Source organism: Epinephelus moara, chromosome 22 (genome assembly GCF_006386435.1).
Source record: "Epinephelus moara isolate mb chromosome 22, YSFRI_EMoa_1.0, whole genome shotgun sequence".
Lineage (NCBI taxonomy): Eukaryota > Metazoa > Chordata > Actinopteri > Perciformes > Serranidae > Epinephelus > Epinephelus moara.
Genome location: NC_065527.1, coordinates 10,653,051 through 10,675,305, shown reverse-complemented (window position 1 = coordinate 10,675,305; position 22,255 = coordinate 10,653,051). Strand labels below are relative to the sequence as shown.

Sequence of the window (22,255 nt, the reverse complement as noted above, 5' to 3'; positions counted from 1 at the left end):
TGTTGCTTACCTTTCCTTTTGGTCTAACTCATTATTATCATTTTCCATTCCTGCGTCCAACCGACTGTTACACTGTTTCCTTTCTCTGACGTTACCTCCGTCACTTCTCTGTCTTCCTTCAAAAACACCCCGAGGCAGGTCTGCTCATGCAAAACAAGCCAAGATTGAAACTGCCAGTGTGTGAGAGTATGTGTCAGTATGCAATGCTCCACCCGTCCCTCCCATTCCTGACTCTTCCAGCTGGTCCACACCTCAAAGCCAACCCCCTCAAAAATATCCAGGTGAGACTGTCAGTTAGCATCCACACGAGGCCAGCTGGGGACAGGAAAACTTGTCTATTACACTGCTTCTCTGTGTCTAAGGTAAGAGACTTTGTCTATATGTGTAGGGAGTGTTAAATCAAGAAAATACATGTAATGTAGATACATTTCAGTTTCATATCAGATGAATACTAGAAAGGATTCAAGAGGGCAAAAGATAGCGTAAGAAAAAGGGACACTAAAAGGGCAAGAACATTGTTCATTCTGTTCCTTTTCCATCACGCAGCGAGGGAAGATCTTGTATGTCAAGGAAAGAGTTCAGCCCCGGTGCGTACAAAAGAGTGAGATTTGTAAAGACAGATAACTGGAAGCAGTGCGAATAAAACTATACACGGATTGCTTGCGCTTTACTCCTGCGGTTGATATGTGTTACCTTGAAAAAAATGGAATAAAGTCAGGTTGAGGGTGAGAAAGGCGAGATGTGTGAATGACAGGGAAAGACAGAAAAGCAGAGTTGGGGAGAAGAAAAGGAAGGGGGGGGGCTCACAGGAGAACTTGAACCCCACCTTATTAGTCAGGAGCGCTGACTCATACAGACAATGTAGACTTGGTGGATAGAAAAGTATTTGCAACTAGCTCAACCTGTAGAGCAAGTCGCAGTCAAGGATCTACGCTGCGTCAGATGAGGCAGTTATGTACACAGGGAGCTAGATAAAGCTGTAGACATAATGGAAATCTGCCCTGAGGATCAAGGGAATTTAAACAAGTGTAAATGGGTATTTTCTAACTATCTCTGCCCATAATACTGCACCTGTTTGTGTGATGCTGAGAATGTGTTTGGTCACTTAGAATCAAAACTCTTGCACATTGTTTAAGACTCTTACATAAATCCAGGATCCCGCACCGGAGCTGTATTTGCATTGCACTGAGTATGAATATTTTAGAATCAAATGCTTCACATAACCTGAGGATTCTCAGTTGAGAAAGCATGATACTACATCTCGTCTGTCAAAACAAAGAGAAAGACAAACACACGGCAAAGAGATAGACGAGGCCGGCTGCTGTCGGCGGGGAAGGCGACATTGCAATCTAGAGCAAATAGGAAAACAAATTGTGGTCCGGCTTTGCCATCTCCCCGAGACAAGATATACTGTTGTCTCTGAGGTTGTTTTTATTTTCCCTATCCGGCGTGAATGTCACCTCAAAGTCTGTGAATGTGTGAGTGTGATTTTTGTATGAAATTGAGAGAGAAATCTCCCTGATAAATGTTCCATATGTTAGTGCGAAAGCGACAGATGATTAATACCACTGGTTGTGTTATCCACTTAGAAGGAGAGGTAAAGTGCAGGTAACATCAGCGGTGATTGAAAGCGTCTGGCTTTCAGTAGCCCATGTTGTGATTCCGAAGGCATTCAGCGAGTCTTTTTATGCCGTATAATTTAATAGTCAGGAATGCTGGATGAGAGAGAAAATAGCAACTAATTTGACAGCTCAATATGTCTACAGTGATGTCGGAAAAGCAGGAGGGAAGTGTTTCTGAATTCAAATACTCTGGATTAGACGAGACAGAATTGAAATGGAACAGTGGACAGCAGGGCTGTTATCCAGCTTGTTCCCTGTCAGGCCGTGAGCATTCATCAGAATGAGATGTAAATGCATAAGAGGAACACTTTTTTTCTGTTGCTGAAGAGAAATCTTCGACCCTCCTTGTGTTTACACTTATGTAACAAAATCAAATATGGATTTGAAAGATGTTTCCACCCCTCACTCAACAATGACTCTTTTTAAGCACTCATTCTGCACATGCATGCACACACCTATGTGCAAACACTTCATTTACACACCACCAAACCTCAGAGAGACAAATGGGAAGAGGAAACACATCGAGCCAAAGAAATCTGGAAGCACACCCACACACAGAGAAACACAGAAACCCTGCTAACTATGCAGGTCATCCATAACAGCTCCATCTTTAAAGTCTGCACACAATCGCACCATTAAATCCGCATGGTGCTATTTTAACTAAAATCCCCTTTCTGTCTCAGAGCACAGGTCCCGCGGTACCATCAAGGCATGCTTAACAATCACAAATGAAATGCTATCCCCTAACAGTGCTTTGAAGAAGCAAGACTGCAATAGGCACTTGGGATTACACAGATGGCTGTGGCGGCCTGATCAGCCACACTGTTCAAATAGCTGACTAATAGAGTTGAGTGTTGGTTTGTCTTTTCAGCAAAGGGAGGCTCCGATGATGACTCACTCATTAATGTATAAGGAGGCGGTCATAAAAAAGGCAGCTCTGTGTAAAGACGGATCAGCTATGACCGGGAGTGTGTTTGTGAAAATGATGTGTGGTTGTTTTGTCGCCTCCCAACTGATCATCATTTCAAAATTGCTTTTTTGTTTGTCATTGTTTCTTCAGCTTCTAAGTGTGGGGGAGTGACACAATAGGAAAGTGGTAATATCTTTTTGCAGTATTGCTATAATACAGTATTACTCATATAAATAAAAAAACAATATGAAAGTTGAATTGATCTGAAAATGGAAAAAATATTCGATAATTTTATTAAAACACTTTTGTATTTTGTCATTAGTTGTGTCCTTTATATAATTTGAAATCAACCAGAATTGCCTCTTTCCCAGGTCGTCAAACATTGTCACTTTGTCACAGACACTGGCATCTCATATAGACACACAGTTACTCTTTACATATCTGTATGATGCACAGCTGTAAAAGCATTAGTATGTTGGCATAGATACAACAAACAAGGTGACAATGGTGGAGGCTGTAATAATGTACTTTTTAACGGAAGCAGCATTGCAGACGGTGGTGGTCTGTGAGGCCAGTAATTTCATTGCAACACGTGAATGTTCTGCCATTTTCTGAATGTCTTTGTGATGTCCTACACTCGTATCTCGCTTGAACTTCGCTACGCTGCCCCCATGATCTCCAGTGGTACTGCTCCGTTTTGTCCGTATACGTGAGCTTTTGGGAGACGTGTGCAAATACGGACAAAAAACAGCAGAGTACGGACTGAGGGCTTTGTCCGTATCTGTATGTAGCTAACGTTGAGCATAAATAAGTCATAACACGTGGTTAGGTTCAGGAAAAAGATCATGTTTTGGCTTGAATAAAATTGTTACGTAACATAATGTGACATAAGTATGTCTAGTGAATTTCATTAAGACACTGACGGCTTCCTTTGGTGTTGATATGATAAAGCATCAGTATTTGATGCTCTGGGAATGAGAACAGGTTGGATTGCATTGTTGATGAGGCAGCTAAAAATGTCTAAAACATCAAAGAGCCCCTATTTTACATGTCAAGCTCAGTTTACATGCATGTACCATTCAGTCTGTGAAAACACTAACCCTTTTTAGATAGGAGTTGTGCAAATTTGCAGGAAAGCCCAATCAGTCTTCTTTCAGCATTGGCAGTATAAAAACAAAATCAGGGAGTGCAGCGAAATGCCGCCTACCTACTTTTGTTTATACAGAATGTGCCTTTTTCAGGGCAATGGGGGGCGTGAGCAAGTAACAAAACGTGTAGCTCAGCGTGTGACGTAAACAGTGACGTGGGAGGGAAGCCATGGCTGGTCAGTCCTTCGGCAATTCTCTCATAAGTCAACCCGTTCTTCACCGTCCCCGTCATCTTACGGTTAATGGCCTCTTTGTTTGTTAGGGCAAGGAGGGTGCGCAATTCCTTGTCTCCCCAGTTGCTCATCTTTACAGTGTCTGTCAGGTTTGCGTTTCCCTCTTGCTACTAGCTGCTCATTCCTGCTATCAGCTGTTTCCTATTTATCCACCGCCAGTGGCTTGCACGTGCGGCGTCATCAGCAGCTCCTCCCACAAGTCATCAACAGCCCCTCCCGTTGCGGAAGGCCGCCTCGGTCTTTTTAAACTAAAAGGGTTCCACCAATATGTCTATCCTACAAGGTGGAAAATTGGGCACCTCGGATCAACTCGCCAATCCGGCTCTGTGTGTCTAAACGCTCGCAGCTTGCCGGCAAAACGGCTCAACATTCGCGGAAAATCTGGCAGTGTAAAAGGGCTAATATAATATCTCCTGGGGCTGTGGAGGAGCTTTGTCGAATCAGAGGAAGCTACCCTGATGATGTCACAGTGGTGTCATCAAGGTTGTCAGCTTGGTCGTGACAACAGCAGATTTAAATCAGAATGTCTGGATTATAAACTGGCAGTGTAGAGTTCGAAAGATGTGGGCCTTTGTCAGGCAGGAAGGGTGTAAAAAAAAAGACACCATCTGATTGATCCGGAATTTCACACAATTTGAGGGACTAAATTTTAGGATATCTTAGCTGCAGCACCGATTGTGACACGTCTTTGTAAAGCTGTGTCTCTCAAGTCGTCCAACTTAAGGGAGGTTCATTATTAAATCACTTAAACTTTGCTGCACTTCTTACTTCATAAAATGAAATAGATATAAAAAGAAGAATGTGCACTGCTCTTTATCTAATAAATGTAAAGAGAGTTTTTCAATAAGTTCTTGAACCATCATCCCTTTTCTAATCTGCTTTGTCTTTCTTTCACTTCTCAGGTTCACCTCATCCCACCTGGTCTCCTGAGGAGCTCCTTCATCCCCCTCAGCCTCCTCCGTCCCCTCCTCCACCTCTAAGGCAGCAGTCATGAACTGGTCTGCGTTGGAGGCCCTCCTCAGTGGGGTCAACAAGTACTCCACTGTGTTCGGCCGCGTCTGGCTTTCCATGGTCTTCGTCTTCCGGGTGATGGTGTTCGTGGTGGCAGCCCAGCGAGTGTGGGGCGACGAGAGCAAAGACTTTGTCTGCAACACGGCCCAGCCAGGGTGCAACAACGTGTGCTACGACCACATCTTCCCCATCTCTCACATCCGTCTGTGGGCCCTGCAGCTCATCTTCGTCACCTGCCCGTCGCTAATGGTGGTGGGGCACGTCAAGTATCGTGAGAAGAAGGACATGCAGTACACCGCCTCGCACAAGGGCGCCCATCTGTATGCCAACCCCGGGAAGAAACGTGGGGGTCTGTGGTGGACATACCTGGTAAGAACAGAGGATGTGAAAGTTTATTTCTGGCCTCGCTGCAGACGTCACATGCGGACACAGCTGTGCTTCGGCTTCAACCAGACCGAATTAGTCATAGTTAGAAAATGTCAAAAATAATTGCCATGGACGAGTGGCTATGCACAAAAGGCAGGAGAAGACATTTGTGTAATTATGTTTGATTTGTTTTGTCCTGATCGCAAGGAAAAAAAACAGCTCTGACAGCTTATCTTGCACCTCTTGGCCCAATCACAAAGAAGTTTCACCATCACTTCAAATGAGACAGAAGCTGTATGAGAATCTTTATCTTTTTTATTATAGATCCTGCATTAGGTCAATTATCTTCCTTCAGTTATTATCTCAGACTGGCGACTGAAAAATTGCATAGATCTTGTTTGATGGATGGACAGGAAAATTGACTTTTGCTTCATTTATTTTAACTTCCTGAAAAATGTTTCTCCCAGTTTAACCCTCATTTATTTTCCAATAGGTGAGTCTGATTTTCAAGGCCGGCTTCGACGCTGGCTTCCTCTACATCCTGTACCACGTCTATGAAGGCTACGACATGCCCCGCCTGTCCAAGTGCTCCCTGGCGCCGTGCCCCAACACGGTGGACTGCTACATATCCCGTCCCACCGAGAAGAAGATCTTCACCCTCTTCATGGTGGTCTCCTCTGGTTTCTGCATCCTCATGTGTATCTGCGAGATGATTTACCTCATCTGCAAACGCATCCAGAAACTCATCAAGAGGAAGACTGAGGCGGAGAGGAGGTTGTTCGCAGAGAATCACGAGATGACGCCGTTGGCAGCGCCCAGGTCGGAGTTCAGGTCCCAAACGTCAGTCAGAGTGGATCCTACAGTCTCTATCCAGAATCTCAGTAATATCAAGGAAGAGGAGGGGCCATCTCAGAAAAAATGATGAACAATTGGTTGAAAAAAAACTGAGCAAAGTACTGAAGGGGCTATTGCAGGCAAATGCATTCATCAGACTCTGTAGAGAACTGCTGCTCAACACCAAAGAGATATCCATCAAATTCAGGGATTTCTGAGGCAGCGTTTTGTAAATATTATCATGTCTGCAGGAACGCACACCTTATGCATGTAAATGAATCCCTCAAAAGGGAGGATTACAGAGGAAGTAAAAGGGTTTAGAATATTTTTTGGAATTGGTTTGTGTGTGTGTGTGTGTGTGTGTGTGTGTGTATGAGTGTGTGAATGTGTGCATGTCTGTGTTTGTAATTGTATTTTTTGGACAGAAGTACACAGTATGTTTAAGCTGTTATACCAGGTACTTTGTAAATAGAAGTATAAAATGTTGAAAGACCCCAAGTGATGTAAATACTGTACAGTTCAGAGAGCGAGCCCTCTCCCTGAACACACACACTGCCCTCTAATAGATAAAACAAAACACAACAAACACAGAGCACTTCCTGTCGGGTTGACGCAGTAATTGGAAGAAATCACTTGAGGGTTTTTTACTCTCAGACATGCAAGATGAAGAAAATGCTCTTTATTGTTCAAGAGTTACTCCTGTTGATATTTTGTGAATTGCTTAATGAAGGTATGACGCATGTATGAACATACCATTGAAAAAAAAATACACAAATGTATTTATACCCACAAATTTGGATTTTTTTTTTGTAAATGAAGACTCCAGATGATATATTTAATTTTTTTGTATTTATTGTTGAGATCTATAAAGTTATTTCACTGTCAAAATATTTCCGAGCAAGTGTCCTTCGTTCTTTTTGAAAAACCTTTTCAGGATTATCATACGTGAAACAATCAGCAATCAGAATCAGCCTTAATGTTTCGAAGTATGTGAACACACGTAAGGAATTTGACTTCTGTTTTGAGTGAATTCGATTAATTTGGGACATTTTTTGATAGATTACCAAGGATATATTCAGTTGACTACCTCAAGTGTTACTTTAAGTGCATGATATGTATCTTTGCTATATTTCTTTTAAAAAAATAAAGTTGCCAAGTAAAATACTTAAAATACTTTGAGGTAAAATGCAAAATTGAATCCAGTTATCAGTTAATATTGTCACGTCAGTTCAAGGAGGACCCAAATGCAGGTACAAGCAGGTAGGCCTAACTAAGAGTCCATGAAAGCAGAGGCAAAACTAAACTGAAAACCAGCTGGGAAAATACAATGAACTCAAATCCACCATCCAAACAGAACACCAGGGAGGAAACGGAGCAGGGAATGACACCAGGAACACAAGGGTGAGAACAGGAATGACACATGATGAACCCAGATGAACTGACAAAGAACAAAAGGAAACACACAGGTACTGTATATACACAGAAAACTACTCACAAGAGCGAGACACAGCTGGGGTAGGACGACACGGGCAAGAGGAGGGAAATGGAGATTGGCTTACAACAAGGGTGGAGCAGACAAGACTAACACAGAACAGGTGTGAAGGGAAGACTCTGGGAACAGCTGGACTAATGAGACAAGTGTGACAGAAAACAGCCGGGAAAACACACAATGACAGGAAGTGAAACCAGACACGGCACATGAGGAAAGAATCTACAAAATAAAACACATGAATGAATAATATGAAACAAGGAGCACAGACAGAAAACTACAAAGCAAAATCCATAGGGTAACAGAATATAAACAAACTTAGGATCATGACAAATATTTAAAGAACTTCAAAATACTTGTATGTGTACATTCATTACATTGATATAAAGCTGATTCTGATTCTGAATTAAAGCTTTAAGTTAAGGGCTCATGTCTGACTGTAAAGATACAAAATGGGAAAGGACACGATATATTTTGCTACAAAAAGTCAAAATAAAAATAAATGCATTGAAATAATACAATAATTAAGCATTAATACAGCTCCTATACTAGTGCATTGTGCATTTTATTTATGTTTTATGAATATAGGAATAGTATAGAACTTATAAAACTTGATGAGATTAAAATAAATCCCTTAAGAAGGCCTATTGTGAAGTCAAACCTCCACTATACTCTCAGTTAAGCCGGTATCTATTGCATAACGACACAGTTAGTGACTAACTTACAAAGTATTGGGTTGTCATGAGAGTGACGGACACAGTGTTTCACGCCGCTTCGCTCTGACGTCATCGCTATCCACTCTGCCGTCCAATCAGAAGCAGGAGACGCGGGTGCGGCTGTGACGGACCCGGAAATGCACCAATAGTTACCCCGAGCCTGACGATGCTGTATCCGCCTTCACGGCTGCTGCCTTGTTGAAGGAAGTAAAGTCTGTCAAACATGAGTTTCCACCACGGCCAGGTATCTATATATGTTCATAAAAATAACATGCTGATATTGTTAAATAGCTGTACTATCTGTTTTATTGCCTCGACGTAACGTAACTAATGGTTTATGACGTAGAAACACAGGTAACGTTAGCCATTCATTTGTGTGCTAAGGGTAGCAGTTAACAATGTAAACTGTTGCTACATGATAACATCAGTCAGTAGCTTACAATGATTATGTTGAGGTGTGTTTTGCTAACGTTATATGAGTTTAAACCGCGCTAACATTGCTGGTGTTATAGTTTAACACTGTGTGTGTACGTGTTTTTAACTTAACAGGGTAGTCTCTCTTATTTCTTGTTAACTTGTGTCGATGTTTTTGTAGTTTTTCTGAGCAAAATGTCCCTAAATGACGTAGATTGAGTGGTGGAAAAAGTGTTCACATCTTTGCTAGCTAAAGTAACATTATCTCACTGTAAACACATTAGTCCTACGTTTAAAATGTTTACAGGAAAGTACAGAAGTAAGTCAGCAAAACGTGAAAGTAATAGTCTTGAAAATGGCCTCCTCCAGAATCTTATAGTAAACTTATAGTTGGATTATTATGTATTAATTATGCAAGAAGCTTTGATAAGTTTAATTGAGCTAATTTTGGCTGCCTTGAATCCAGGCTACATGATCCTGTATAATATTTTAAACTAATTACCTGTAGGGTTGCTGTGGTATGAGATTTTTACGGTACAGTAACTGTCTCTGAAAATATTGTCAATCAATCAACCAGTTTTATTTATAAAGCCCAATAATCATATGTGTATAATGACAGTAAAACTATGACTAATGATAACAGCAGCAGCAGGAGGCATCTGGCAGGACCACGGCAGCAGCACAACCGTGTGTGGTTGTGCTGCTGCCTGTCACACCATCCAGGCACCGCTGCGATATAAGTTAACCTGAGAGACAGTGGCGCACAGTATCACAGTATCACAGAATTTTTATTATTATAAGTCAAAATGACCCTTAAAGGAATTAAAAAGGAACGGTTATTTTTGGTTGAACAAACGTTTTATTACTATAATTGAAACTTGAAACCATTTTGTTAACAGAGGTATGTGTAAAATTTCTACGGTTTAAAAAATAACTAAAATAAAGGGGAGACTCTTCATCCAGTTGCACTTTTTTTCAGTATCGTAGATGAGCAAATGTACACGGTATGATAATGATAACTGTCAACTTTTGCATCACAGTATACCTTAAAACGGGCATATGGCTGCGCTGCAACCCTAATTATATGTTTGTAAGTGTTATCTTAACCTGCATGTTAATTATATATGTAGTGAGCTACAAAGAATATTTTCCTCTGAGTTGTAGTGAGGTGCAAAGTATAAGAAAACAAATATAAGCAGGTTAAGTTCAAGTATCTCAAAAGTGTATTTAAAGGAATAATTCACCCACAGAAAGACCATTTGTAAATCTATTATTTAGCTCGTGTTACCTTGAATTCTTGAAGAAAACACTGTTTTTCTCACATGCCTCCATGGAAAAAGGAAACATATTGATTTATTATAGATTGGGACCACGTTCAACAACGCAAAACTAAATCAACACGTGTTTTCAAACTCTCACACAACCTGTGCAGTATAATCCAAGTCTCATTTATCCAGTCGTATGCTCAGTACTTCCTAAACACATGAATTTTCACGAAACCTGAGTATTGGGGTCTGGCTTTGAAGAGAGTATAGATAAGATTCACTTTCAGTTCAGTTTTAAAGTATAAGGTTTTGCTGACAATTCATGTGTTTTGAAGTATTGAGCATAAGGCTGGATAAATGAGACTTGGATGATACAGAGTGTGTATGCAAATGTTTTGATTTAGTTTTGCTGATGTTAAATAGGGTCCCCAATCAATCATTAAATTAATATTTTCACCATTGGGGGGCATGCGAGAAAAAAACATTATCCTTACAAATTGAAGGTAATACAGCATGACTAATTGATTTACAAATGGTCATTTTGTAGGTGAGGTATTCCTCTAATTACAGTGCTTGAGTAAATGTATTTAGTTACCTTGCATCACTAGGCAAGGAGTATTTAGCTCATGTGTTTTTCATCTCACAAAAGAGGTTGTACAAGGATCCATCTAGCCACACACAGCCCGTTTAATATCTAGCACTGATCATACAGTTTCAGTGACATTGTCTTGTGTGTCACTGTAGGGCTATCCAGGAGGAGGCAACCCCCGACCAGGTGCTCCATACGGGGGAGGCAGTGGTCCATATGGGCCATATGGTGCCGCACATCAAACAGGAGCTCCTCATGGTGCTTATGGAGTCCCAGGTCAAGGAGTGCCATATGGGCATGGACCAGGGGGTGCCCCTGCCGGGCATTATGGGGGTTACGGGGGACAACCCCATGGAGGACCTTACGGGCACCATGCCTCTGCAGGTAAATATAGGCCGAGACTGGAGCTTGCTTCTGCGGTACCTCTGCCTGTGGGAGGCATATTCTGAACACGGAGAGACTGCAGATGGGTTCTCATTCCCTTTCTTCATTGCTTCCCTCTCATTTTCTCTCCTCCTCACTCTCTGGTGGGATGACGGATAGAAAATGACTTACGTTCCCAGACAGTCATGTAGAGACAGGGTTCAGTTTGTGCCCCTCAGCAGGATTACACGGCTGGAGTGATGACTCCGGTAATACTGAGTGAGGGCTAAACAGAGTACGAGACAGATGGGTAAAGAGTGTGCTGTGTGTGTGTGTGTGTGTATATGTGTGTGTGATTACACTGTTTCCAGTAGCAGCTCAGCGTAAGTCAGAACCTGAAATCCCATGTTGCTATCACTCCCCACAGGGACAGACTCCATCAGGGTCTGGCCTCAAGTGTCACCTGTCCCTTTCTCCCCATTCATTTTCCTGACAATCAGCCCTCCCTCTGCTCCTCCCCTCGTCTCACACTGTATTTTCTAACACCCCCTTTCTCTTCCACTATGTATTCAGGTAATGGCCTCTTGCCCTGACACTTTCTCCCTCTCATTGAAATGACTTGTCCTCAACCCTTGACCCTGCAGCTGCAGTTTTTTGTTGCTGTGTTGTTTTAATTTCTGTAAGCAAATACCGTAACTGCATATAAAACCGTCTTAGTTATAGTAATTATATTTGCCATATCAGTGCTACACACAGTTTATGTTATGGTCATTATATATTGTGCTTTTTTCCCAATCCAGTGCCTTCTAAACACCAAAGCTAAAAGCCTGAGTCAAGCACAGATGTATTCTTTTTTATGATCAAGTTTCTGCTTGACAGAGTCAGCGCAGTTTCAACTGTCAGACAGCAGGAGCGTGTTTCTTCATCTCTCAATAAATAAGTAATTGTTTTGCATCGGAACAAGGCAGCCGCTTCATTTGTAAGAACCCTCTTCTTTTTCTTGGCTCTTCTTCTATTTCTCTTTTCATATCCATTACCCCTCAAAGCATGAGAGCTTCAGTGAAATAAAAACTGGAAAAAAAAACCTAATGATGGGAAATAATAAAGGGAATAAATCAAACTCGTTGGCTCAGACAGATTGAAGAAGTAGTGATGGAAACAAGAGCATGCTAAGAAAACAATCACGGGCACCTTCAGAGTCAGTCTTCACCATCTTATTACTGCTCTTATTTCCCCTCTCTGCAGGTAACATCCCTCCTGGTGTTAACCCAGAGGCATACCAGTGGTTCCACACTGTCGACACGGACCGCAGTGGCTTTATCAACCTAAAGGAGCTGAAGCAGGCTCTTTTCAACTCCAACTGGTCCACTTTTAATGACGAGACCTGCCTCATGATGATCAGTAAGTCATGCAGTTGCAGCGAGGTGCTCAACAGTGTTAATAAATTGGTATTTGAAAGTGTTTCTTCAGGCAAAATGACTCAGTGTTTAACTATGTAAGATACTGTTAGTGATCTTAATTGCTACATCAAAGAGGAGGAAGAGGTTATTTAGGAAAAGCAAACAGATAAGGGCAGGGCAGAGAACGCTGGCTCCTTTTATATGTGTGTTGCCCTTTAAATCTCTCAACCTTCTGAATATCTTGTGTTTCTAAAGGGAGACATTTAGGCAGCCTGGAGTCAGGCTAAAAAACGACTGAGTCATGTTCGTCTCGGTACCTGTTAGTCTCTACATTCCAGTTGTGTTTGCAAAGCAGGGACTCGTGTTCCATTATCATAATGACAGATGTGTGACTCTTATGGGCTACTTTTAAGCAACACAAGAGGATCCATGATGATTGACGACGGGATCGCCAGAAACATGCTGAAAATGTGCTTCACGTTTTTGCCCTGTTTTAAAAGAATGCGGATCTTTAAGCGACGAAAACTGTGTGAACATGCTGTGCTTTGTGTTTCCTGTTAGACATGTTTGACAAGACACGGTCGGGCCGAATGGACCTGTTTGGCTTCTCAGCACTGTGGGACTTCATGCAGCGGTGGAGAGCACTCTTTCAGCAGTACGACAGGGACCGCTCAGGCACTATCAATGGTGCAGAGCTACACCAAGGTATCCCCAGTTGTGTGTGTGTGTCTGTGTGTGTGTGTGTTAAAGTTGAACAATTAACAATTATATCCCCCACAGTCCTACACACTGGACCTTTAAAACCAAAATGAAACCCAAGACTTTCAGCAGAGGAAAAACAAAACTAACTCCGACCTTGTTTCTCTTTCCTCTCCTGTCCCCAGCCCTCACTCAGATGGGCTACAACCTGAGTCCCCAGTTTTCTGAGACGCTGGTGCGACGCTTCGCCGTGCGAGGCGCACGACCGGGCATTCAGATGGACCGCTTCATCCACGTGTGCACCCAGCTCCAGAGCATGACGCAGGTCTTCAGGGAGAAAGACACGACCATGACGGGCAACATCCGCCTTAACTATGAGGATTTCCTCTCGGGGGCCATCACCAGGCTCATGTGAGCCTCATTCCACTGGCTATTCCCTCAGCACTGTGGATTCACAGTATCATTCCATGTTCAGGTCATATATTACTCAATGCTCTACCATAAGTGCCCCTACCTGTTGATATACATACAGTATATCAGCCAGAACACATTATGCCATGGCTTGTTGCTGTAAATAGATAAAGCCTTACACCATGCACTTGGATAAAGTTCAGCAGCTGTTATAAATGCAGCTGAAGCCTTTACTTGATGGCTTAGCCTTCACCAGGGGTCAGCAGGTCACAGTCATAATCTTACCATACATGCCTTGATGACACAAAGATTATTGTTTACTAGTACCAGTATTTGATTGAAATTCTGAATAGTTTAACTGAGATAACAGGAGAGCTTCTGTTTACATGTGAGATTTGCTGACAACCTACCCGACAACCCCACTAACCACATATCTGTCAGGTCTGGATCAGTGTAAAGACTTGACCAGGGGAGGCTACAATCACCAGATGACATTTCTCTGCTTCTACAGTACAGTACCTGCATTAGACTGCATGACAGTCATTATCCTGTGAATTTGCTCACATGCAGCATTAAAGGGTTACTTGAGTATTTTTCAAACTTTATCCTATTTTCTCAAGTTTTTGTGTCTAAGGGTGTTTTCACACTTGGTCCTTTTCAGCCCTAAACGACCTCTGACGACTTTTGCACATATGTGAACACTCCAAGAGAACTCAGACCCATAACCATACTCAGAAGGTGGTCATCTGGTGGTTCATCTGAAAGCGAGGGGCTTCATAATCAGACTGCAGTGCCAGGTCAAAGTGAAAAAAATAAGCTACATCAATATATTTCATAATATTTCAAAGAGGACTGAGGGTCCATCAGAGCTGAAGTTGACCAGATAGAGAACTGAGTCCTCTTTGAATTCAACTGTGAGTCTTTTTTCTGTTGGTCCACTTTTTGGTGCACTTGAAGAGGACTGAGTTCGGTTCATTTAAAAAGGACTATATGTGAAAACACCTTAAGTGACCGATGAAAACAACATTTTTTTAACTTGGTCCAGTCTCCAGTGGTAAAACAGGCTGCAGTTTGACCACTCGGGGCATTTGTGCACTGTCAATTGATGTCCTCTAAAACTTGTTTTTGCCACTGACAGGCTCAGATTGTTAAGTGTCTACCAACATTATGGAAAGGAGATAGACCTGCTTTTCATGAGTAAGATCCTTTTAGTTTAGCTAGACACAGCCCTGAAATAATTGCCAACAACCTCACCAGACTCCATTTAAATCAACAGTCATTTTGGGGTGTATAGAAGAAGCATGTTTTCACATCTAACTGGGTGAATTTAGGGTTTATTTACCAAACCAGAGTTGGTGACTGTTGGAACTGCAGAAAGATGAACCAAGACAGTTTTTGTGAGTTGTATTTGGTCTTGGTTGACTTTTAAAGAAGTGTGTTTTACAATGGTAAAATTACTGTTCATTGAAATGGAGTCTGGTGTGTTTGGCGACTGTTTCCTCATGAAACAAAAAGGATCTCACTCTTCGACAAAAAGCTCAGTCTCAGTAGGATCCTTTCTATAATGTTGTCAGACACTTTGAATAATAATCTGAGCCCCTCAGTGGCAAAACTAAACACTTCAGTGGATGTGAAATCACGGTGTACAAATGCCCCATTTGGTTATATTGCAGCCTGTTTTGCAGCTGCCAGCTGCAGCCTTCTCACTCAATACTGGACTTCAAAAACTGTTCCCATTAGTTGCTTCGACACAAAAACATGGGAAAATAGGTTGAAGGTTGAAAAATACCAGGTACCCTTTAAATTATTCCTATGCAATCGCCTTTTAAATGTATGTATATCAGGAAATATTCAGCATTTCCAGAGTGTATTCCCATGCAGTGGTTGCACATTGTTTCGAACATTGCTTTATATTGTATGTGTGTAATCAAGCTAAACAGGGCCACATTTTATAATATCAGAAATACTACACTCTCACATTTAGTGGGGTGTTGCTGGTAAAGCTCTGCCAGTAAGTGTTGAGAATGAAAGAAATTTATTTTAGTTTTTGCAAAGGTGTACCTCCGTTAGCCAGTTTTAACCATAAATAAAATATCTGTGGACAAAGAGACCCAACAGCACGACAATGTGTTCCCTGTAGTGAAATGGGATTTGCAGTGATGGTGGGGCCAGTACTTTGAGAGATGATACACTTGTGTTCTGAAATCAGTGAATATGCCAAAATGGTACTAACTGCCAAAAACAAATAAATGCTTTTTTTTTTTGTCACATTTTGACTAATTCATATTCTTGTACTTAAATGGAGGAAAATCTAGTCATAATTGATGTTTTATCTCAACTAAAGTGCAGTTGTTTCTGTAGTTTACTGTATTTTCTGTTTAACATCAGTCATGGCAAGTTGAAATCCAAACCCTACTCATGACCCCTTGAACCCAAAATGCCCCAAATCAGTGACTAATCCCTCCCTCGCAGGCCAGATTGGCTGCACAAAAGAGCAAAAGAGCCCGTCTTCCCCTTCCACATCTGGCCCTTCTGTCCCTCACCATCTGTGACTCTGCTTGATCGCAGTCCGTGTCAAGAGTCCTCCTGCTCCTCCTCGTCTCTTTCCAAACCAGAGGCAATCCATCAAATTCTCTGGTGCATCTTTTTTGGTCATATCTCTCATCCGTCTGCTCCTTACCCCCTCACCCTCCGCCTCAATCTGAGGCTAAATTTAGCCGTCCCAGGTCCTCCACTCTCCCTCCCGTGTGACACATCACCTGAACATGCATGTGCTTTAGTGTCTCGACCGCTGTCTAAACATTGAGTTTGGGGACCAAAAGTGCACCACGCTTGTAGGTTTCAGCCCTCAGAGAGAACCTTTTCTGGCTAATGTGATTCAACAGTAATTTAACCAAAGTTCTGATTGTCATTTCCTGTGTAATGAGGAAATTTCCCACCACTGACCATGCCTGACATCTGTAATTAACTCGGGCAAATAGAGCAGGTCTGCGGGGCTCCGGTTAGTGAGGATGTAACGCTTCACTCTGTCAGCCCCGGTTTGTGATTGAGATTGATAAGATGGTTGTATTTTTACATAAAACTCTTGGCTAGTGCAGCTCTAAATCTCATTTACTAATGAACAGGAGCTGATGAAATAATCCTGGCGCTGCTGAGGTTGCTGGTAAAGCAGAACTGGCACTAGTAATGTTGTTTTCCCGCAGGGGGGATGAGCACATTTCACTTTATCTGACAGCACTGATCAAATGCCAGTTCTGGCAACTACAAGATGGACAGCATAGAGGGAGGAACTGCTTAAAAGAATCATTTGGAAGCGTGAAGCGTAATCACCCACACAGAATCCTGCTAATCACAATAATTTGAACACTCATTTGAAGTCGTAGCATATTAATACAAATATAGCTCTGTGTTTTAAACTCTCTGCCTCTGCACAAATGACCAATGAGTCAGAACTGGTCATCGCTCCATGACAGGCTGCATTCCAGTCGCTATAGATCAGCCCTGCACTCTGCATGCTATAGTTTTGAGCCTGGGAGCTGAAATATCAGTGTCATCAATCATACGGAGCCTCGCAAAGAACACTTACCGATTCACTACCCAGAAACTACAGTAGCATATTTTCTTCCCCCTACAGTCAACGCTGCAATTTATGGCTTCCCACCGGGTGGCTGAAATGTACACAATTTCTCCACATCCCTCATACGCAGTTAAAGTAAACAACAGCAAAACTTCTGAAACTGTTTGTGTCTTTATACAGCGCACCAAGCCTCTGAATGTGTATCTGTCCTCACATGCCAAGCTGCGCTCTCAGAACTAAAAGAAAAACCATCTTTGCATTTGAGAGGTTTGTCATCCAAGAACGGTAGCTCACGCCTCGTCAGCGTACGACAACGCTGGTGACAGATCTGTCAGCCTTTCATGAGTATTCCCCAAGAGGAGGATTTTTTTTTTTTTGCAAGAATGCCGTCGTGGTTTGATCACAGAGAGAGATGGTATTTGTGAGGCTTCCAGTCAGGGAAGGGACAAACATGCATGTATGCACGAGCACAGTTCCTCTGACTGTTTATTCATAAAGCAGATGCTTTTAGGTTATTTGATTATGAAGTATTAAACTGTTTTACAGCTTAATAAGAGGTGGGAAACCTTTGTGTCAGGTCTCAAATGATACACAAACAAGAAAATTACATTATAAATGTTGCAATGTTATATTAGCATACTATATAACCAAAGTAGTGCATCACTGAGTCTTTTTTACTGCAGTGAGTCCACATTTTAATGATCTTAAATTGAGTATACATGTATTTATAGTTAGTCTATATAGTAAGTAATGTCAGGTGTTATGCAATTGGTACCTAAAAGAAACAAACAAAAAATGAAATGCATGTTTTGGCATTCCTCATCTCAATGTAGTGCCCTATTTTGACCACTAGGCGGTACTAAAACATCGAGGAAAACACAGTTACAACCCTCTTAGTTATAGCAGAGCGAGGCTCATCAGCCAATCAAGTTCAACCAGGAAGTGACAGACTGTCGCAGAGATATTGCGTATATCTCCACTGCTGCACCAAAGTGCTAACGGTAAAGGTGAGTGAAGGCTAATGAATGAAACTAATGTCATTTTCAAAATATTAGAGCAATATAAACACCACACGGACTCTTGTAACAAATATGGCGGATGCAGCTTTTGAATGTCACCGCTCGGACTGTGACGTTACTTATTAACTTATGTGACTGTAGCCGGTTACAAGCAGTTTCGTGTCGAGACTTTTACGCAATAACGCCTGTTACATAATTCCAAACTAAACGATAATTCTAGGGGAAATAAATACGAAACATTTTCTCATATTTTAACATGCCTCACAAGTTTGTTCCCGCCACGCTCCTCGCTATCGGCTGGTTATGATAATGGTTAGCCGGCGCCATGCTAAACTCCATAGCAAATTTGACCATTTAATTTTTGTTTGTTACGTACAAAGTAAACCACACGGTGTCGGACATAAATAAATGCTCTTTCAGAATTGAGGAGAACCTCTTTCCAATTCGGCAAGACAACAACACAACAATAAACGCATTTTGTCATAGTTTTTTAACTTGTAAGTTGTAAACCATGTCTGAAGTTCCCTTGAGAGAGCCCAAGTTAGCATTAACGTTGACATAGCAATGCTAACGTTATGTTGGCATATGTTTAAGCTGTTAACGTCTTTGTTGTTTGTCTTTGGACTTACGTTTTGGGCTGTTTTGCTCAGGGCCTTCTCGTTTATTCCGCCATTCGCTTTGTAAACTACATGTTGTTGGTTGGGGCGAAGCAAAGGTGAGGAGGGCATGAGAAGGACAGACAGGCCTTGATGTCTGGTGTCTGACTGGCGTCTTGCTTGTGTTATAAATACACTACACTAGATTTATACTGTATGCATGTGTGGACACTGTCAATTTCAGTCATCCCAGGTGTCAACACTACAAATCCAGCTGGATTATTTTCATGTCTAATAAAGATTATTATGCCCTCAATAGTTTTGATATGATATTAAAGTGTGACACACTTTCTCTGCAGATTTCCCCCCTTGTGGTTAAAACCTGATGGAAAACAAAATGTCATTTTTTAATATACTGTCTTGTTGGTAACAGTGTGTTATTAAAGTCAGTTACATGTTGGCACTTGTACGTAATGCTCTGTTAGGTACATTTACCGTAAAACTTAAATTAAAAGCCCAGTTCCAGTAAAACCTTTTACTAGCCTGGTGTGGCTGCACATTTTGACAAATATACGCCTGTCTCAATTAGAGGCCTAGTCTGGTTGTAAAGCAGCTCATTTTTTTTAATAGAAATTCTTCAGATGTATAAAACTGGGTTGTTTGCTACTTCAAATTAGGTGTCCATTGCTTGATGACGTTGTAAGTTAATCATACTCCTTCAGTCCGTTATGGTCCTCAGATCAAAAAACTAAAAGAGTTTTTCATAAAAATTAGTCCAAGTTGTGAGTATTGTTTTCACTGGATAAAGTGGGGTTGTGTCAGTTAGGGCTGCAACGATTAGTTGACTAAATGACTATTAAAATAATTGGTAACTATTTTAGTAGTCGACTATTCGGTTTGAGTCATTTTTTCATAGAAAAGTACTATAAAAGTACCCCAAAATACTCTTAGATGCAGCTTCTTACATTCAGATATTGGCAGCTTTACACACTCTCCCATGATGGTGAACTAAAACCCTTTGGCATGAGTACGAAACAAGACATTAGATGACATAGTTTTTGGGTTTGGGAGAGACAGACCGACATTTTTCAACATTTTAACACATTTTTCGATAAAATGATTAGTCGACTAATTGAAGAAATAATCAACAGATTAGTCAACGATGAAAATAATCGTTAGTTGCAGCCCTAGTGTCAGTATGCCTGTATGTATGATATATTATCTGAAGTCTAATTTTTATTCAAATAATATTCATACTGGTTTAAATTTGGTTGTATTTCCCGGTCTTTGCCGAGCAACAGTTTTGCGTGAAATGAATTAAAGGCCTGTCCCATGTAGACACCTGTCCCAGATATTTCAGTGATTTAAGCAAATAATAGCCCAGGCTATTAGTTGAAGTTTTCTGGTAGCTACATTTTCCCTCTTAATATTGAATTACACTGTGATCAACTGTTAATGTAAGTTAAAACACAATTATGTTTTTCCCCTATTGAGCACCCGGGAGCCAAAGCGGACTGCAGTCATGTGGCCTGTAGTTTGGACAGCGGTACGGACCTATGCCCCTTATGTCACCTTCCCCGTGGCCTTTGTGGTGGGAGCAGTGGGCTACCACCTGGAGTGGTTTATCAGGGGGACCCCGAAACCTCGGGAGGAGGTGAGCATCCTGGAACTGAGGGAGGAGAGGAAGCTGCAGGAACAAGAGGGTATGGACAGCACCCAGGTGCTTAGCCTCAAAGAGAAACTGGAGTTCACACCTAGAGCAGCTCTGAATAGGAACCGGTCTGAGAAGAGCTAACCTGCGCTGGCGTGAGACACTTGAGATTACCCTTTCTCAGCAGGAGGATAATGCAACGGGGCAACAAGGGTGAACCAGAAGGCAAAAACATCCTTTCCTCCTACTCACATGAGCCATACATCCTCACTCCTGCATCAGCTTACCTGTGTAAAAACACAATTTGGACTTTTATGGGGTCAAATTTAGTTTTTATGTGCTGGATGTGATTCTTTGACCTTCCCCTTGGTGTCACACATAAAGCCTGTTCATGCACTGATCAACAATTAAAACAAGACACTATAATTAAAACACCCTTAAATATGGACCCAAGCTTTGAACTGATGACATGGTTTGATGGGCATTGGTCATTTTCTGTTATATTTATATCTAGTTGTGGTATTATGACACAAATGTTGTCTTCGCTGTTAAATCACATGCAAATGATGCAAGAGACGACAAAGATGCAAATCATCTTCATGTTCCAAGTCTGTAGAAAAGCATTTCTCCTTTTAATCATTTCTGTATGTTGAGAAAGGACCTCTGATTGTGAACATAAAAGCGGAGGAAGAGGAGAGAGACAGGTCTTTGTTCTAGTTCTTTTTATCTCATGTAACCTTTGATGGTATGTGACAAAAGATGCCAACAGTGTGGGAGGTTTCTCAGGAAGTTTAAGCTAGTTAGTCTGGAAAATCTACACAATACTTTCATTTTAGAAAGTCTGGATGGTTTGCACACCAAGTTTTAATTATTATGAAAAATATGATGAATAAAGGAAATTTGTTTTCTGAAAGTGTGTGCTGCTGTGTGATATTTCAGTTATCGCTGGCAATCGTCTCAGAGAATTCTCGACCTCACCGTCTCTCTCCTACTGATTATTTCTTCTAACAAAGTAATAAAAGTTTCGGTTTTTGTCACGTGTTTCAGCCGCATTGTTTCACATTCAGGTCCGAAAAAATATCTGATCCCACTTGATTATGAAACAGTGCTGCAGCCAAGAACAGAACGAAACATCAAAGTCAAAGGAAGGAAGTAATGACTCTGCTCATTCTGCTTTAAGGAGGAAATGGTTTTTGAGGGAACGCGGTAGACAAAGCAATGATAAACGGGGAAACCGCCAACTCATTAACCTTTTGGAGTCTGACTTGTGGATGTTTCTGTGTTTTGCCTCTGGTATAATATGAAATGACTAAAAAAAGCCTACAGCTACAGCAGGTTTGTGAGCAACAAGTCCTCATCCAAACTTCCACATGTGCTTATTCACAGATACAGTGACAAGTGTTTTTAAAGTTCACCAATCGCCCACACATGCAGTCTATTTCAGATACAAAAGATTCTTATACAGTAGGTACAATGGTTTTAGATTAGAAGTTGTAGGTTAGGGCAATTATCACAATGCAATTCTCACTATTAATAGTTAGACATCTACTTATGATAAAATACACTAAATTAAATGGATATTCTTTAGAAAACAACCCTAAAAAAGAGACACCTGTTAAATGTTCGAAGATTAATCAGGTTGTCTGCAGGCTCTTAAGAAGTCTTAAAATGTCTTAAATTCAGTTTCATACATTTTAACCATTTAAATAGTCATAGGTCTTAATTTTCACAAACATTTTATCAAATTTATCCATCTTTTTGTCAAAGTAAGTTCAGCTGTCCTGTTTCAAAGTCCACATTTCTTATGTTATTAATCTTTTAACCTACCACTGAACCAGGGGCGACTGCTCTGAGACAACAAGGGAGGCCGAACTTCTCTAAAATTTCATAGAAGAAATAGTCAAATATGCACTATTGAATTTACATTAAAATAAGAATTTAC

General features: G+C 41.3%; 3 protein-coding genes across 3 annotated transcripts; all 3 read left to right on the top strand.

Annotated features, from left to right (window-relative positions):
* Positions 1–207: 207 nt before the first annotated feature.
* Positions 208–7,012, top strand: gjb9b (gap junction protein beta 9b). Its single transcript, XM_050035652.1, has 3 exons — positions 208–362; positions 4,816–5,293; positions 5,784–7,012. Exons 2-3 carry the CDS (start codon positions 4,904–4,906, stop codon positions 6,210–6,212), a joined length of 819 nt encoding a protein of 272 aa, XP_049891609.1. The 5' UTR covers positions 208–362; positions 4,816–4,903; the 3' UTR covers positions 6,213–7,012.
* Positions 7,013–8,476: 1,464 nt separating this feature from the next.
* On the top strand, positions 8,477–15,738 carry pef1 (penta-EF-hand domain containing 1). The gene is made up of 5 exons (XM_050035653.1): positions 8,477–8,573; positions 10,753–10,981; positions 12,206–12,361; positions 12,922–13,065; positions 13,245–15,738. Exons 1-5 carry the CDS (start codon positions 8,553–8,555, stop codon positions 13,472–13,474), a joined length of 780 nt encoding a protein of 259 aa, XP_049891610.1. The 5' UTR covers positions 8,477–8,552; the 3' UTR covers positions 13,475–15,738.
* Positions 15,739–17,947: 2,209 nt separating this feature from the next.
* smim12 (small integral membrane protein 12) lies at positions 17,948–21,226 on the top strand. The gene is made up of 2 exons (XM_050035654.1): positions 17,948–18,054; positions 20,157–21,226. Exon 2 carries the CDS (start codon positions 20,185–20,187, stop codon positions 20,455–20,457), a length of 273 nt encoding a protein of 90 aa, XP_049891611.1. The 5' UTR covers positions 17,948–18,054; positions 20,157–20,184; the 3' UTR covers positions 20,458–21,226.
* Positions 21,227–22,255: the final 1,029 nt, after the last annotated feature.